This window comes from Silurus aristotelis (genome assembly GCF_946808225.1).
Source record: "Silurus aristotelis genome assembly, chromosome: 12".
Lineage (NCBI taxonomy): Eukaryota > Metazoa > Chordata > Actinopteri > Siluriformes > Siluridae > Silurus > Silurus aristotelis.
In genome coordinates this window covers 3,592,249-3,610,212 of record NC_139585.1, presented here as the reverse complement: position 1 = coordinate 3,610,212, position 17,964 = coordinate 3,592,249, and the positions used below count along the sequence as shown (strand labels likewise).

Genomic DNA, 17,964 nt, shown 5'->3' with positions numbered 1-17,964 from the left:
ACGTATTTATGAAGCCAAAAATATTTGGACCACAGACTTTTCCACCCAGATGTGCTTCTTCCTCAAACGAGAAGCACACAGTCGTGTAGGACGTCTTTACATGCTGTAACATGAAAATGTCCCTTCAGTTAAACAAGGAGACTCAAACCTGCTCCAGCATGATACATGGGGGAGATCTCTCTCTCTCTCTCTCTCTCTCTCTCTTTCATTCTATCAATCTACCAGTAGCTCTCTCTCTCTCTCTCTCTCTCTCTTTCATTCTATCAATCTACCAGTAGCTCTCTCTCTCTCTCTCTCTCTCTCTTTCATTCTATCAATCTACCAGTAGCTCTCTCTCTCTCTCTCTCTCTTTCATTCTATCAATCTACCAGTAGCTCTCTCTCTCTCTCTCCCTCTCTCTCTCTCTCTCTCTCTTTCATTCTATCAATCTACCAGTACCGCGCACGCTCTCTCTATCTCTCTCTCTCTCTCTCTCTCTCTCTCTCTCTCTCTATCTCTCTGTTTCATTCTATCAATCTACCAGTAGCGCGCACGCTCTCTCTCTCTCTCTCTCTGTTTCATTCTATCAATCTACCAGTAGCTCTCCCCATCTTATTCTCTCTCTCCCCCTCTCTGTTTAATTCTACCAATCTACCAGTAGCTCTCTCTCTATCTCTCTCTCCCACTCTCTCTCTATGTTTCATTCTCTCAATCTACCAGTAGCTCTCTCTCTAGCTCTCTCTCCCACTCTCTCTCTGTTTCATTCTAACAATCTACCAGTAGCTCTCTCTCTATCTCTCTCTCCCACTCTCTCTCTATGTTTCATTCTATCAATCTACCAGTAGCTCTCTCTCTAGCTCTCTCTCCCACTCTCTCTCTGTTTCATTCTAACAATCTACCAGTAGCTCTTCCCATCTCATTCTCTCTCTCCCCCTCTCTCTCATTCTATCAATCTACCAGTATCTCTCTCTCTGTTTTATTCTATCAATCTACCAGTAGCTCTCCCCATCTCTCTCTCTCCCCACCACTCTCCCCACCACTCTCTCTCTCTGATTTGTTCATTGGCGTTTGGTTTATGAGAGCCCAGCAGGTCACCTGAGATGCAGAGGGTTTATTAGAGAGTCCAGATGCTGCTGTGAGAACAGGGTCAGTGGAGAGAAAGTTACAGTGTAGTACCTGAGAGTTTGGTCTGCTGTCACGTCTACACACGCAGGAGAAGAAGCAGCGTGAAGGAAAGACGTGACACACAGCGAGAGATCAGAACCAGTGCACGAGTCTCACACTCGGGGCGTCTGCTGGTGCTCTACACTTAAACTCTAGTTTAACGTTTAATCTCCACCTTTAATAACACAATTAACTAATTATTTCTAATATATACGATATAAAATATAAATATACATTTAATAAAGATTACGTTTCTGAATAAAATCCTGGTCCGTATATACGCTGCGTTCATCCATTTTCTGATCTGCAGTGAAGAAAATCAATCCAACATCCAATTCAGCAATTAATCCAACATCCAATCTCACATTTAATCTCACATTCAATCCAACATCCAATCCAACAGCCAATCTCACATTCAATCCAACATACAATCTCACATACAATCTCACATCCAATCCAACATCCAATCCAACATCCAATCTCACATTTAATCTCACATTCAATCCAACATTCAATCCAACATCCAATCTCACATTTAATCTCACATTCAATCCAACATCCAATCCAACAGCCAATCTCACATTCAATCCAACATACAATCTCACATACAATCTCACATCCAATCCAACATACAATCCAACAGCCAATCTCACATCCAATCCAACAGCCAATCTCACATTCAATCTCACATCCAATTCAACAGCCAATCTCACATCCAATCCAACATACAATCCAACAGCCAATTTTACACTCAATCTCACATCCAATCTCACATTCAATCCAACAGCCACTCTTACACTCAATCCAACATCCAATCCAACAGCCAATCTCACATCCAATCTCACATTCAATCCAACAGCCACTCTTACACTCAATCCAACATCCAATCCAACAGCCAATCTCACATCCAATCTCACATTCAATCCAACAGCCACTCTTACACTCAATCCAACATCCAATCCAACAGCCAATCTCACATTCAAGCTCACATTCAATCCAACAGCCACTCTTACACTCAATCCAACATCCAATCCAACAGCCAATCTCACATCCAATCTCACATTCAATCCAACAGCCACTCTTACACTCAATCCAACATCCAATCCAACAGCCAATCTCACATCCAATCTCACATTCAATCCAACAGCCACTCTTACACTCAATCCAACATCCAATCCAACAGCCAATCTCACATTCAAGATCACATTCAATCCAACAGCCACTCTTACACTCAATCCAACATACAATCCAACAGCCAATCTCACATCCAATCCAACAGCCAATCTCACATTCAATCTCACATCCAATTCAACAGCCAATCTCACATCCAATCCAACATACAATCCAACAGCCAATCTCACATCCAATCCAACAGCCAATCTCACATTCAATCTCACATCCAATTTAACAGCCAATCTCACATCCAATCTCACATTCAATCCAACAGCCAATCTCACATCCAATCTCACATCCAATCCAACAGCCAATCTCACATTCCAGCTCACATCCAATCCAACATACAATCTCACATTCAATCCAACATCCAATCTCACATTTAATCCAACATCCAATCTCACATCCAATTCTAACCTTGAAGTAAAAGAGAATTTTATTTGAATCATTTAAATCAGCATCCAATCCAACATCCAGTTTAGCATCCATTCTAACATCCAACCTAACCTGGAAATAAAAGGGAATTTCTGTTTTAAATCATCCCAATCCAGCATCCAATCCAGCATCCAATCCCACATCCAATCCCACATCCTATCCAGCACCCATTTAAACATCCAATCCAGCATCCAATCTAACCTGCAAACCCCTTCCAACATCTAATCCAGCATCCAATTCAAGATACAAACCCAATCCAGCATGCAATCCAGCATCCAATCCCGAATCCAACCTAACCTGCAAACCCAATCCAACATCCAATCCAGTATCCAATCCCGCATCCAGCCTAACGTGCAAACCCAATCCGACATCCAATTCAGTATCCAATCCCGCATACAACCTTACCTGCAAACCCAATCCAACATCCAATCCAGCATCTAATCCAATATTTCAATCCTAACCTGGAAATCAAAGAGACTTTTTGTTAAGGATCATCCCAAACCAACAGCCAATCTTACATCCAATATAACAAAATCTAACTTCAAATCTAACATCCAATCCAACATCAAATCCAACATCCAACCCAAAATCTAATCCGAACCAGGAAGTCAAAGGGAAGTTCTGTTTTAAATCATCCAAAATTTCAATCCAACATCCAAATCAAACATCCAATCCAAAATCCCAATCAAACATTCAAATCAAACATCCATTTCAAAAACCAATCCAAAATCCAATCCAAAATCCCAATCACACATCAAATCTAACATCCCAATCCAACATCAAATCTTACTTCAAATCCAACATCCAATCCAACAAAATATATTCCTATCCAGGAAGTCAAAGGGAATTTCTGTTTTAAATTATCCGAATCAGCATCCAATCCAAAATCCTAATCCAACATCCAATCCAAAATCCTAATCCAACATCCAATCCCTATCTGGAAGTAAAAAGGAATTAATATTTTAAATCATCCCAAATCAGCATCCAATCTAACATCCAATTTAACCAGCCAATCCAGCATCCATTGTCCTGTAGTAAGTGTGAAGATCTTCTGCCTGGTAGAACACTAAGATGATGACGACGTGTTGGTTTCCCATTTCATGTCCCTCTCCTGTTGCTTTTGATAAGCACCTTGTGAACATCTCATTGTGAAGTCAGAATGTTGGATGATGTTGGCCGCTAATGAATTCTGAGCTGATGGTTGATCAATTATTTTACATCTGGGTTGTTCACCAGTCCCACAAACCCAAATAACTCAAAGTCAAGCAATACAATGGCAGGAAACTAGGGAGTTTAAATATTTTACATTTTCAGCCAAAAATAGTTTTTAAACATAATTATTACATCATTTGTTTTTATTTTTTAAACAGAAAACAAGTGAAAGCAGCGTACGTGGAGCATCAGCACACACCCAGACACGAGACACTTCAATTACAGAGCAAGATAATAATAATAATAAAATAATAATAATAATAATAATAATACTACAATTAGTATAAAAATTATTAATAAAACATAATAAAAATCATTCTTTATAGTTACTCTATGTAGCATTATTTATAAAGAGAGTGTGAGAGTGTGAGTGAGTGAGTGAGTGAGTGAGTGAGTGAGTGAGTGAGTGAGTGAGTTGTACCTGCGGTAAGCTAAATGCAAGGGTTCCAGGCACCACGCTGGGATGCGTCCTCACGGTGAACACGTACTTATGAGTGGGTGTGGTCCTGATCATCACATGGCTGAGACACAATACACATCCACATGGTGTTAGTAACTATAACACAGGAGTACAGTCAGGAGAACACTAGAACACAAGCACTTTAGAACAGAACACAAAAGCACAAGAACACTAGAACAATGAGACACTAGAACACTAAAACACAAGGACACTAGAACAATGAGACACTAGAACACTAAAACACAAGAACATTAGAACAATGAGATATTAGAACACTAAAACACGAGAACACGAACACTAAAACACAAGAACTCTAGATCGCCCAAACACGAGAACGCCAAAACACGAGAACACTGGAACAATGGGACATTAGAACACTAAAACATGAGAACACGAACACTAAAACTCAAGAACACTAGATCACCCAAACACGAGAACACTAAAATGCGAGAACACTAAAACGCGAGAACACTAAAACGCGAGAACACTAAAACAATGGGATGTTACAACACAAACACTAGAACGCTAAAACACAGGAACACTAAAACACAAAAACATTAGAACAATGGGACGTTAGAACACTAAAACACGAGAACACTAGAACGCTAAAACATGAGAACATTAGAACACAAAAACACTAGAACGCTAAAACATGAGAACACTAGAACACTAAAACACAAGAACACTAGACCACAAACACAAGAACACTAGAACACTAAAACACAAAAACACTAGAACGCTAAAACACGAGAACACTAAAACTCAAGAACGCTAAAACAATGGGACATTAGAACACTAAAACACGAGAACACTAGAACAATGTGACATTAGAACACAAAAACACTAGAACACTAAAACATGAGAACACTAGAACACTAGAACGCTAAAACACAAGAACACTAAAACATGAGAACACTAAAACATGAGAACACTAAAACATGAGAACACTAGAACACTAAAACACAAGAACACTAGAACACTAAAACACAAGAACACTAAAACTCAAGAACACGAACATTAAAACAATGGGACATTAGAACACTAAAACACACGAGAACACTAGAACACAAACACGAACACTAGAACACAAACACGAGAACACTAGAACACTAAAACACGAGAACACTAAAACTCAAGAATGCTAAAACAATGGGACATTAGAACACTAAAACACGAGAACACTAGAACACAAACACAAGAACACTAGAACACTAAAACACAAGAACACAAGAACGCTAAAACACTAGAACACTAAAACACGAGAACACTAGAACACTAAAACACGAGAACACTAGAACACTAAAACACAAGAACACTAGAACGCTAAAACACGAGAACACTAAAACTCAAGTACGCAAAAACAATGGGACATTAGAACACTAAAACACGAGAACACTAGAACAATGGGACATTAGAACACAAAAACACTAGAACGCTAAAACATGAGAACGCTAGAACGCTAAAACACTAGAACACTAAAACATGTGAACACTAAAACAATGGGACATTAATACGCTAAAACACGAGAACACTAGAACAAACACGAGAACATTAGAACACTAAAACAATGGGACATTAGAACGCTAAAACACGAGAACACTAGAACTCTAAAACACGAGAACACAAACACGAGAACACTAGAACTCTAAAACACAAGAACACTAGAACTCTAAAACACGAGAACACAAACACAAGAACACTAGAACACAAACACGAAAACACTAGAACTCTAAAACACAAGAACACTAGAACTCCAAAACACAAGAACACAAACACGAGAACACTAGAACTCTAAAACACGAGAACACTAGAACTCTAAAACACGAGAACACTAGAACTCTAAAACACGAGAACACTAGAACTCTAAAACACGAGAACACTAGAACTCTAAAACACGAGAACACTAGAACTCTAAAACACGAGAACACTAGAACTCTAAAACACGAGAACACTAGAACTCTAAAAAACGAGAACACTAGAACTCTAAAACACGAGAACACTAGAACTCTAAAACACGAGAACACTAGAACTCTAAAACACGAGAACACTAGAACTCTAAAACACGAGAACACAAACACGAGAACACTAGAACTCTAGAACACTAAAACACTAAAACACGAGACCACGAGACCACGAGACCACGAGAACACAAGAACACTAAAACAATGGGACATTAGAACTCTAAAACACGAGAACACTAGAACTCTAAAACACGAGAACACTCACTGTCCTGATGTGAAGTCCTTCTCATGTGCCACCACACAGTTGGTCAGAGAGAGTTCGTCAGTCGGACATCGCGCTGCTTGCATCGTCTAGAACACAAATTCATATCAGACCATATGTTACTGAGTTGCATACGTTTTTAATAAATGCAAAAACAGCAGAATGCAAAACATTTAGCAGAAACTTGCAACAATTCATAAGGATTTTTTTCCACTTTTTTTCCCCAAACAGCAGCACATTTTAATCTGTTAATGCAAATATCAAACAAATCTATTAATTTCCCTTAAAATATAATATCAATAAATAATAAAATAAATCTAAAGTAAAGATAAACGCTGCATGGGTTGGAGTGGAAGATCTCCATGTGAATGCTGACTACACCACAGGCCTCCTCACCTCCATCACTACCTGACTTTACTAACACCCTTGTGTCTGAATGAATCTCCACAAAGTCTAGTGGAACATCTTCCCAGAAGAGTGGCGCTCATTAGAACAGCCAATGAGAAGTGAATGTGGAATGGGACGTTCAATAAGAAGCGCACAGCAATCTTATAGTCAGGTGTCAAAAAAATCATTAAGAAATTATTGCCCAAAGAAGAAAGAAAGAAAGAAAGAAAGAAAGAAAGAAAGAAAGAAAGAAAGAAAGAAAGAAAGAAAGAAAGAAAGAAAGAAAAGAAAGAAAGACAACGACTTCTTTCGGCTGCTCCCACTAGGGGGCGCTACAGCAGATCATCCGTCTCCATACCTCCTTATCCTCTACATCTGCCTCTTTAAAACACAACTACTGTACCACCACACTGTTGAACACAGAATATCGGACACGGCTTTTGAATCACAGTTGCACTCTGACCTTCAAGCATGTGAGTATTTTAAGGTCGCATTGGATGAGATCTGTGAACGGGCTTGTGGGGCTGTGCAAATTCTCACTGCATCATCCACAGGGAGCAACTCACGTCTAAATCATTGAATTTAGACAACATCACGAAGCCTGTGATGGAAATCACATGCGCTTAACCACAGACAATTCAAGAATTTGCTGGACCAAGGGCTTCCAGGTGACCTGCTGCTGCTCTGCACTGCGAGGTGGCTGTCAAAAGGCCTGGTACTCTCTCGCTTCTTTGAGCTTTTGGATGCCGTGTACCTTTGAATGGAAGAGAAGGACAAGGACTATCCCGAGCTCTCGGACCTCAAGTGGATTATGGATCTGGCCTTTTTGGTCGACATGCTGTGCCACTTTGACAGACTGAACCTGACCCTGCAGGGTAAGTTAAAAATGTGTCCAGAATGTGACGAGGATGTCACCAGTGCCATTTTGAATAAGCAAAGAGCCAGATATGCAACACTGGATGAAACCCGCACGAAAGCTTTGTGACCCAGTTCCGTGATCTACAACTGAAAAGGCCACAGATTTCGTTCCTCGTCAACCCGTTTAATGTGGAGACGGACTGTTTGAAAGCCCCGCTAGTCACAGATGAGGCTGCGGCTGAGTTGGAGATGTTCGACCTTTGTGAGGAGGACCAACTGAAACCTGCTTTAAGGGAAGGGACCATTGAGTTCTGGAAAAGTGTGCCAATGGAAAAATACCACAATGTCAAACAGGCTGCGCTTAAGATACTGTCAATGTTTGGGTCAACATACGTCTGCGAGTCTGTGTTTTCTACCCTGAAACACGTGAAATCAAAGCATCGATCTGTTCTGACTGACAAACATGTGAAAGTATTGCTTTGAGTGGCAATAATGGAATACAAGATTTGAAGAGTGTGTGTGTGTGTGTGTGTGTGTGTGTGTGTGTGTGTGTGTGTGTGTGTGTGTGTGTGTGTGTGTGTGTGTGTGTGTGTGTGTGTGTGTGTGTGTGTGAGAGGAAGGGATGGGTGATGTTCATGTGTATGATGTGGCTCTTTGCGGTAACACAGTAAAAAATGGTTGGTCTTGGTCTCTGACTGGTTGGCCACCCCTGCTCTAATCCATACAACATCTCAGGTCTCACCAGTCCTATAAACTTTCCCTTTCACTCTCACAGATACTCTTCTATCACAAATCACTCCTGCTATCACTCTTCTCCACCCACTCCACCCTGCCTGCACTCTTTTCTTCACTTCTCTAACACACTCTCCGTTACTCTGCACTGTTGACCCTAAGGTACCTGAACTCCTCCACCTTCTCCACCTCTTCTCCCTGCAACCGCACCCCTCCACTGCCCTCCCTCTCATTCACACACATGTACTCTGTCTTACTCCTACTGACTTTCATTCCCCTTCTCTCCAGCGTGTACCTCCACCTCTCCAGGTTCCATGAAGCTGTCCATCACCACTGCAAACAGGAAAGGGCTCAGAGCCGATCCTTGATGCATACCAAACTCCACCTTGAACATGTCCTGCACCACCCTCACATACTTCTCTTACACACCTGACTTCCTCATACAATACCAAAGAAACAAGACTGAAAAAAAGAAATACAAGAAAGAAAAAGAAAAAAACTTTTTTCATTGAGTTTTCTGGCTGAAGTGTTTTATAGTTTATTAAACAAAAGTTTTATTTTTATTTTATTTGCTGGAATCTTTTTTTCAGAACATTGTATAAGATTCATGACAATGTTTTCATTGTGAGCTCAAATCTTTAAAATATAAAAGACAATATTTTGTTGTTTACATATAAAAATATATTAATGACAGTAAGCAGTAAAGTTTACTACACAGTGTGGGCTTTATTGTGGTTCAATCCCAAATTGCGCTCTACTACATAAATAGTGCACTAGATAGGGTGCACAAGGCGCCATTTTGAATCCTGTGTAGGCCATTTAAATAGAAAGTAATCAGCCGTTTGAGACACAGCCAACAGCGTAGCGCTACGTTCGCACAAGTGCACCAGGAAAGTTAAAAAGTTAAATACTTTCAGTTTTAAATAATAAAAAAATACATTAAAAACGAATTTTACTTTTAAATGCCGACTGATATCATACTATATTTATTTGTTGGTGTATTTATATTTTTGCTCAGAAGTGCGCCGCGTCATTCAATCATAAGACAACAACTTCCGGGATAGAAGCTAGCTAGTTAGCCACAACTATCCGCACTGAGCAGGACAAGCGGAACTACTTCCTGTGTTAAAACCCAGTTTATATAGTATAAATATATAACTATATATAGGGACGCGGGTGTAGACTCACTCACCCTGCCTGCCATCATGATTCTGTGCTCTTACTGTCGCTCCACAGAAAACTCACAGGAGAAAACTACACTTCAACTGATCAACACTCTGTAGCTGCTGACGGCAGCTGCTCAGGACCAATCTCAAATCACTCTGTATCCACTTCACATGTACACTTTGTAGGGAATAAATAAACGGAGTCTGCGCAGAAGCCAGTACACTATCATAGTGTGGAGGAAGGGATTCAGAGGGAAGCCACGGAAGAGGCGGAGTTATAGTGAACCTGCCAGCATACCGGATCTGAGTGTCAAAATAAAAGCAGCTAGCTAGAGCTTCTCTCTTTTTTCCCCCTCCTCATTTCCTCCCTTCCTTCTTGACCATTTTGTTCCTGCCTCACCTTTTTCTTTCTCCATTCCTGCAGTCTTTCTTGATATTCTTTCTTTCACCATCTTTCTTTTCTCACCTTTACCTTTCTCCTTTTTCTTTCTTCTTCCTTCCTGACCTTCTTTCTGCCTCACCTTCTTCCTTCTCCAGAAATGGAGAAGGAAAGAAAGAAAGAAAGAAAGAAAGAAAGAAAGAAAGAAAGAAAGAATTATTTAGTTCGTTCGTTCTCTTTTTCTCTCCTTCTCCTTTCGTGCCTTCCTTATTGATCTTTTCGTTCTGCCTCACCTTCTCTTTCACTTCTTTCTTTCTGTTTTCACCCTTTCACTCTTCCTTCTTTCATTTTTTTTATTTTCATTTAACTTTCTCATGTTCCTTTTTTTTTCTTTTTTCTCACCTTCTTTCTGTATTTATTTTTCTAGGCTTTTTATGATTTTTCTCCCATTTACATTCTTTCTTTCTTTTTTCACTCACTCTTGTGCACCTACCTGATTGCATTTACACACACACATACACACACACACACACACACACACACACACACATGCTTACACAAACACACATACATGCATACACACGTACACACACACACACACACACACACATACATACACACACACATACATGCATACACACTTACACAGACATACACACACACACACACATACATGCATACACACATACACAGACATACACACACACATACATACATGCATACACACTTACACAGACATACACACACACATACATGCATACACACGTACACAGACATACACACACAGACACACACACACACACACATACATGCATACACACGTACACAGACATACACACACACACGTACACAGACATACACACACACACATACATACACACACACACACACATACATGCATACACACGTACACAGACATACATACACACACACACATACATATACACACGTACACAGACATACACACACACACATACATACACATACATACAGTGAGGAAAATAAGTATTTGAACACCCTGCTATTTTGCAAGTTCTCCCACTTAGAAATCATGGAGGGGTCTGAAATTGTCATCGTAGGTGCATGTCCACTGTGAGAGACATAATCTAAAAAAAAATCCAAAAATCACAATATATAATTTTTTAACTATTTATTTGTATGATACAGCTGCAAATAAGTATTTGAACACCTGTCTATCAGCTAGAATTCTGACCCTCAAAGACCTGTTAGTCTGCCTTTAAAATGTCCACCTCCACTACATTTATTATCCTAAATTAGATGCACCTGTTTGAGGTCGTTAGCTGCATAAAGACACCTGTCCACCCCATACAATCAGTAAGAATCCAACTACTAACATGGCCAAGACCAAAGAGCTGTCCAAAGACACTAGAGACAAAATTGTTCACCTCCACAAGGCTGGAAAGGGCTACGGGGAAATTGCCAAGCAGCTTGGTGAAAAAAGGTCCAGTGTTGGAGCAATCATTAGAAAATGGAAGAAGCTAAACATGACTGTCAATCTCCCTCGGACTGGGGCTCCATGCAAGATCTCACCTTGTTGGGTCTCAATGATCCTAAGGAAGGTGAGAAATCAGCCCAGAACTACACGGGAGGAGCTGGTCAATGACCTGAAAAGAGCTGGGACCACCGTTTCCAAGGTTACTGTTGGTAATACACTAAGACGTCATGGTTTGAAATCATGCATGGCGCGGAAGGTTCCCCTGCTTAAACCAGCTCATGTCCAGGCACGTCTTAAGTTTGCCAATGACCATTTGGATGATCCAGAGGAGTCATGGGAGAAAGTCATGTGGTCAGATGAGACCAAAATAAAACTTTTGAGTCATAATTCCACTAAACGTGTTTGGAGGAAGAAGAATGATGAGTACCATCCCAAGAACACCATCCCTACTGTGAAGCATGGGGGTGGTAGCATCATGCTTTGGGGGTGTTTTTCTGCACATGGGACAGGGCGACTGCACTGTATTAAGGAGAGGATGACCGGGGCCATGTATTGCGAGATTTTGGGGAACAACCTTCTTCCCTCAGTTAGAGAATTGAAGATGGGTCGAGGCTGGGTCTTCCAACATGACAATGACCCGAAGCACACAGCCAGGATAACCAAGGAGTGGCTCTGTAAGAAGCATATCAAGGTTCTGGTGTGGCCTAGCCAGTCTCCAGACCTAAACCCAATAGAGAATCTTTGGAGGGAGCTCAAACTCCGTGTTTCTCAGCGACAGGCCAGAAACCTGACTGATCTAGAGAAGATCTGTGTGGAGGAGTGGGCCAAAATCCCTCCTGCAGTGTGTGCAAACCTGGTGAAAAACTACAGGAAACGGTTGACCTCTGTAATTGCAAACAAAGGCTACTGTACCAAATATTAACATTGACTTTCTCAGGTGTTCAAATACTTATTTGCAGCTGTATCATACAAATAAATAGTTAAAAATTATACATTGTGATTTCTGGATTTTTTTTTTTAGATTATGTCTCTCACAGTGGACATGCACCTACGATGACAATTTCAGACCCTTCATGATTTCTAAGTGGGAGAACTTGCAAAATAGCAGGGTGTTCAAATACTTATTTTCCTCACTGTACATACACACACACATACATAGACACACATTCATACACACGCACACATACATACATATTCACACACACACACACACACACACACACACACACACACACACACACACACACACACACACACATACATATACACACACATACACACACACATACATATACACAGATGAAGGTGAAACATCTGGTTTTGGTTCTGGTTCTGGTTCTTGGCTGCTGAAGTTCTGGTTAACGTGACTGTAAGATAAACAGCCGCTTGTGAAAGGGGGAAGAGTTTAGGGTCAACCGGCAGCAGGAAAACAAAACACACTGGTGTCACAGATGAAGGTGAAACATCAGCAGAAACAGTAAAATCGTCATCCTGTGTAAACGCTGTAGTTTAATGAAGTGATATTGTGTAACTGTTTGTAACCAGCGGACAGTTGCACTGGATCTGTTCTGTCGTGCCTCACGTGCACCAGGTCACACGATCGGTGGATTCGATTCATCAGTTAACCATTTTTCAAAATGAAATTAATGACCTATTTTATAATCTCTGTGTATTGTTCTGAACAAAAACATTATCAACTTTTTATACATAAAAATCATTATAATAGGCAAAACATCAAATAAAAAAAATTCACACATCACATACACACACACATATATAACACACACACACACACACACACACATATCTCACACACACACACACACACACACACATATCACACACACACACACACACACACACATATAACACACACACTCATATAACACACACACATTTAATACACACACACAACACACACACATATAACACACATATATTACACACACACACACACACACACACACACACACACACACACATATAACACTAACTCACATAACACACACACACATATAACACACATATATTACACACACACACACACATAAAAACACTCACTCACATAACACACACACACATATAACACACATATATTACACACACACACACACACACACACACATATAACACTCACTCACATAATACACACAGTTACATATAACACACAACGCACACATAACACACACACACACAACACACATATAACTCACATATAACACTCACATAACACACACACACACACACACACTCACACATATATAACACACACACATATAAAACACAAACACACATAACACTCAAATATAAAACACACACATAACACTCACTCACAGTCACATACACACAGTCACATACAACACACACACACATATAACACACATATAACACACACATAACACTCAAATATAACACACAAATATCTCACACACACACACACACACACACACACACACACACACATACACACACACAAATGTTGTAACTAAGAGCCCGTCTCTGAGCAGACACATCGCGTGTGGATTCTTTGTTTCAGTAGATTGTCAATGTTGCACACGTCACCCTGAGAAGATAAAAATGCAATAGATTTAAACAGAAAATAAAAGATCTTCAGTCTTGGATGAATAAAAGTGAAACTTCTTTATTCCAGTCACGTTCTAATGAGCCCATAGAAGGTGGTCACTTCATCACATCAAAATGATCAAGCACACATGCATTTTGCTCACACTCATATTTATACCCTGGAGACACCTGGTGTCTTTTGCTTTTTTTCTAAGTTCGAAATTCCCCTTATTTTCCTGACTTTGCCTTCTTTTTTTTCAATCCCTCTTATCTTCGGCCTTGGTTTTCCACCCCTTTCATGTGGTTCCATATTTGGGTTTCCTGCTCTCCTCCATTCCCCTTATCTTCAGCCTTTTCTCTGGTTTAATGAAAAAGAATGAATGTGTATAAAACCTTCACTCTCTCTGAGTTCAACCAGACATCGCTTCAGTCTTTCACGTGTGAACAATCATTTTGTGGCCTATTTTGTCCTCCTGCATCTGCAATGTGTAAGTGTTCTGCTTTTATTCTTTTTATAATTCTGTTTGCTTCTCTACTTTTATTAAATCTAGCTATATCAGTGTATTAGATTATCTATTCGCATGTGTTTGACTCCATTACTCTACTTGGTTATGTGAGGATCTCGGGTTCTACTTCATTAGTATTTGATTGTTACAGTGTGTTGAGCTTCACAGGAGATAGCATTTGTAAGCCTGTCATTCTTGTACGAACGTATCAGTTTTAGTCACTGTGATTTGACCCTGTTTTACATCTGATCTCTGTTGGTTTCTTTTGTTCAGCTCCACCACGCAGACGTTCTGGGACTTCTCTTAGGAGCGTTCTCCGCAAACAGCTTCGCCAATTCCGGCTTTTCTCTCTCGCCACTGAGGTTGCTCGATTTATTGAACACCTCTCAACCCCAACTATTCCAGAGAACCCCTGTCTGCCTCCTCACATCGTGCAGAGCACCTTTACACGTGATACGGGCACACAGACCTCGTCTGATCTCTCCGTTGTTTCTCATCAGCAAACCCAAACGCACTTCTGATGAGGACCTTGACGATGACAACTGTTTTCCTGCAACAAAACAACAGTCTTCTCCTTATCCTTCATGCTGGTCTCCCACTGATTATTCTCCTACTTCTCCGGTCCTGTCACCCAGTTATTATTCTCCCTTACCTTCACCCGACCCTGAACCTGAACCTGAGTACTCCCTCGTGTCTTCTGCAGCTGCTGAAGCTCACAAGCTCTTTTTTTCCCTCAATAATACACGTTGTCTCTGTTCTCTGCCTCTTCAACACACTCATCACACCAGTCAGACTCTATTCTACTCTCCTACAGAAGTGCATGATTATTAATATTTTAATTATACTTGGAGTAAATAGGTTACATAAATTTGGTTAACATACAGGATAAATAGGTTTTACAAGCTACTCCTATTGTATCTAATAAGTTTTATACTAATTATTAGGTCAATATTTTGGATTATATTGGTTTGATTAAAACACACGCTAGATAAGGTTGAGTAGAATATTTTTCTCGACATTACTCCCCCTCTGAGATTAATCAGTCTCACACTCCGCCTACTTCCGTTTTAACCCCTCACCAACCATACATGTCATGTAACACAAAAGTAAAAACTTAATAATTTTTTTTCACATATATGTAATGAGTTCTTTGGCACATCTGGTTTTCTTCTGACCCAGATACTTTGCGTATCGCAGGGGGTCTCGTTGGAGCCCTGGAAGAGGTTACTAGCACTTTACCAGGTACTCATGTTGACGTCCATGAAAGAAAACCGATAAATCCACATGTTGATCCGAGGATTTGAATCCAAAAGTCCGTTGAAGCACGACGTCCACGGTGATCAAAGTAAAATAATTATAAGTACACAATCTACTATAATTGAAAATAAAAGCAAAATGTAAAACGAAAACAACCACTTTAAAATGTACTTGGTCAGGAAACGCAAAAGTCTACAAAAACCAGTGAAAATTAAACAACCGTGAAAACACAAAACCTACTTAAGACCAGTGAAATTGATTAAAATCAGTGATAACACAAATCATTCTTCAAAATCGACTAAGTAAAAAATCAGTGAAAAACTACCTAAAATTTTAAAATCAGTGAAATCGACGAGTAAACCTTAAAAAACAAAAACAATTAAAATCAGGAAAAAAAAGAAATCAAGATTCCCGATTAAAATCGGTAAAAAAAACAAAATCGACATAAAATGAAAACCGACATTATAAAATCGACGTTAAATCGACATTACTCCCACCCTCATAACAGCATCAGATACGCCTAATCACAACATGATGAACTAGGAGTGGGCGAAAAACCCTGACAGCGGCCAATTTTCAGGGAAAATTCCCACTCTGCCCGCCAGTGGCACGACAGTGGACTCACCACCAAGGTCGTCCTCAGTCGTGATTGTACAAGCAGCTAAAACATAAAACATAAGAAAACTAAAGAGAATGAAAACAAAACAAAAAAACGATGTAGTATGAAGAAGTGTGGCAGAACGGGAAACATGCGTTAAATCCATTGCGGCAGGGGAGCGGATATAGGACAGCTAGCCTGCAACTCACACTACACTCCCCTGTGACACTTGAGACGAGCGTCGTAAAGTCTCGACGAGAACACGCTTGAGTCAATTCTGAGTGTGCAACGTTTACGAGAAAGGATAGGACAACAATCCCAGTCCTGTTGTTTCGCTGGTTCCGTTGTCCATAAAACAAAGCCACCGAGGGTGCTGGTAAAACTTATTAGATACAATAGGAGTAGCTTACAAAGGTGCGTTGCATGACAAATTCTGTGAACAGGAAACTGTGAGTGCTTGTGGCACCTAGTGCACGGGGAAGAACTCCAAACGATTCGGCAAGAGTAATAGCCCTTCGCACGAGGAAGATACGGGTGATCAGCTGAAGTCCACCAGGAAGATCATAGACAGAGTTCTGGATGGAGTACAGCCACATTTCCTCTTGGGAAAACATATCTGCGTGTTGCACAATGGTGATCACCGGTCTGTGCGAGTCCTCATCATTTTTTCAAACGAATTCGTCCTGTATTGGAGGAAAACCGTTCCACTCGCGCGGTCCAATGCGTTTGAAGTTCGAAGACCAGGACATCACAAGCATCGCAGGGACCTCTGAATGTGTCAAAGTCAAATCGATACCCCTCAGCACATGCGTCGGTGTATGCACACGGGCTTGGATGCCGACACATGCTTCGCAGGAGCCACCTATGTTCACCAGCGGCCATGTTCCTGTACACAACATGAAGTACTCACAACAACAACATGTTTAATACGACATAATCAAAGAAACAAAATATGAAGCGTGAAAGGGTTATGCGTTTTCCATAATAGAGAGTTGAAAAATTAGTACTACAAAGATTAGCTACCAAGCACAAGTATATATATATATATATGTGTGTGTGTACATTTATAAGGATACGATTGGTTACATAGACATAATGGTTCATAACAGCATAAATGTTTTCTGCAGAAGACTCCTGTCCTGTAACAGCAGACACCAAATAATCCGAATGTCCGAATAATGAGTGCACAATTTGCTGATAAAAGCGCAGAGACAGGGAATTCCACAACAGACAAAACACGCCAAGGCTGCAAGAATTATGACAATTGTAGTCCCAGCACGCACTAATCCTGCCATCCAGTTAGAAGAAAAGAGCCAACTAAGCCAACTGGAAGCAGCAGATTCTTTCGCATTATTTGAGACCATCCGGTCCTCCCCAATAAGTTGACATACACCTTGGTCTGGGCCATGCATTTTGT

The 17,964-nt window shown here is 40.4% G+C and overlaps 1 protein-coding gene across 1 annotated transcript in view; it reads right to left on the bottom strand.

Annotated features, from left to right (window-relative positions):
- The window catches only part of nsfb (N-ethylmaleimide-sensitive factor b), a 34,371-nt gene extending 24,345 nt beyond the window's left edge, over positions 1 to 10,026 (bottom strand). Inside the window, exons 1-3 of the mRNA XM_083556492.1 lie at positions 9,816 to 10,026; positions 6,650 to 6,735; positions 4,385 to 4,484 (exon numbers count right to left, since the gene is read on the bottom strand). Of these exons, the coding sequence (XP_083412618.1) occupies positions 4,385 to 4,484; positions 6,650 to 6,735; positions 9,816 to 9,830 (201 nt within the window). The 5' untranslated portion in view covers positions 9,831 to 10,026. The remainder of the gene's footprint in view (positions 1 to 4,384; positions 4,485 to 6,649; positions 6,736 to 9,815) is intronic.
- Between the last annotated feature and the right edge of the window lie 7,938 nt (positions 10,027 to 17,964).